The 1,706-nt window shown below is 51.4% G+C and overlaps 2 protein-coding genes across 5 annotated transcripts in view; one reads left to right on the top strand and one right to left on the bottom strand.

Moving 5' to 3' along the window:
• MCMBP (minichromosome maintenance complex binding protein) overlaps positions 1-1,166 on the bottom strand; it is an 8,182-nt gene extending 7,016 nt beyond the window's left edge. The window contains exon 1 of one of the 4 annotated variants that reach the window (XM_072424717.1): positions 958-1,166. In XM_072424717.1, coding sequence (XP_072280818.1) covers positions 958-1,063 — 106 coding nt within the window. In that variant the 5' untranslated portion in view covers positions 1,064-1,166. The remainder of the gene's footprint in view (positions 1-957) is intronic. The other 3 variants (XM_072424716.1, XM_072424718.1, XM_072424719.1) reach the window with 3 other exon arrangements.
• SEC23IP (SEC23 interacting protein) overlaps positions 1,121-1,706 on the top strand; it is a 24,582-nt gene continuing 23,996 nt past the window's right edge. The window contains exon 1 of the mRNA XM_072424714.1: positions 1,121-1,534. Coding sequence (XP_072280815.1) covers positions 1,396-1,534 — 139 coding nt within the window. The 5' untranslated portion in view covers positions 1,121-1,395. The remainder of the gene's footprint in view (positions 1,535-1,706) is intronic.

Raw genomic sequence — 1,706 nt, 5'->3', positions numbered from 1 at the left:
ACATGGGGTATCCGTGTTCCCCTCAGAATTTTTTTTCAGCCGGGTGGTAGGAAGCTGTTGCCGGGTGGCGAAAAAGGGGGTGTGGCAAAACACAGCAAATTTAGTGCTCCCAGTTGTTTATGCCATGGGTAATAAGTGCTGGGCGCCTAGGATTGGTAACAGGCGGTAAGTGCCGGGCACCTAGGATTGATAACAGGCGGTAAGTGTTAAAATCTCTACCTAGCAAAATGTGCTGCCTGCTCTGTTACACATATCTGTCTGCATCTTACCTCAAACCTTAATTTCTCTGAAATTAAGGTGCAGGGAAACAAAAATATAGGTGGAAGTGGGAGACACGTGTGGCTATCATTACAACATTAAAAAAAAAAAGCATCGGCGACACATGGGGTATGATGGTGATGTGGGAGGGCCAAACACAGAAGGAGTATAAGAATGATCCAAGCTGGCCAAGCCAATGGCAAGCACGATATGTCACGAGAGAGACGTGGGACAGTGAAGCACTTGAGGAACAGGATGTTGAGCAACCGACACTGGCACCCATTGGATGTTTTCCCCAGAGAGTTGTCGCCGGCACAGAGGCCCCCAATTGGACGGCTGTCGCCGACACACAGAGGCCCCCAAATGGACGGCTGTCGCCGGCACAGGGGCCCCCAAATGGACGGCTGTCGCTGACACACAGAGGCCCCCAAATGGACGGCTGTCGCCGACACACAGAGGCCAGCCAGACATTGGAGACATTTCAGACACATTATCAGATTGTTCATTCATAAACTCGCTAGCAATGTGGAAAAGGAACGATTATTATTATTAGACAGTACTTATATAGCGCCGCCATATTAAGCAGCGCTGTACAAAGTCCATAGTCACGATTGGCGATGATTCCCTGATTGGGCAGCGGATGATGGGTTACCTCTGTAGCCGGGTGACAGCACAACACAAGGGTCCCGCTCCACCCACCTATCCTTCTCTGTGCCTCACCGTACAGTCTTTGCACACAGCGGAGCGGCTCGCTAATCCAGTCTCCGGTATCGGGCGGACACGTGACTCCACCAGAGAGTAACATTCTTCTCACACCAGTCGCTACTCAGCCAGTGGCGGGAAAGTGTCGTCATCACAATTAGGGTGGAGTAAAACTGCAAAGCGGAAACCGTTTCTTGGAGGCCATGTTGCGAATGGCAAGACAATGTCACATGACGGATCAGCCGACGTGTAATTGGCCGTCACTTCGTTACAGTCACGACACTAGCCAACCATTGAGCTGAAGATTTCCCGGCTTCGATTGGTTTAAAAAATCAGAGAGGCGGAAAAAATACAGCGTTGAGTGTGCTGATTGGACGAGGAGCTGTCAATTTGCTGGATCCGGCTGGAGACGTGGAGCCGCCGTGTCAGGGCAACATGGCGGATAAGAGAGGAAGCCGGGCACCCTTTGGGGCCACCACTGGCAGTACCAATAATAACAACAACCTTCTGTTCTCAAGCGGGGAGCTCAGCTTCAGCGTCCCCTTCCTTCCGGTCACCGGGCCCGTACGGAGTGGTATGTGTTTAGTGTACGGTGCACCGGGTGATGCCATCTCCTGAGGGTACATTGTATGCATAGGAGGCCAGTATACCGTACAGCAGGGCTGGGGGCTCTGAAGGGTTTACCCTGCTTATTGCAGATACAGCGCTATGGTATATGTTGGTGCCATATAAATCCTGTATAATAA

The sequence above is a fragment of the Pyxicephalus adspersus genome, chromosome 10 (genome assembly GCF_032062135.1).
Source record: "Pyxicephalus adspersus chromosome 10, UCB_Pads_2.0, whole genome shotgun sequence".
Classification (NCBI taxonomy): Eukaryota; Metazoa; Chordata; class Amphibia; order Anura; family Pyxicephalidae; genus Pyxicephalus; species Pyxicephalus adspersus.
Note: the sequence above shows the minus strand (reverse complement) of the source record. Positions and strands in the feature narration are given on the sequence as shown.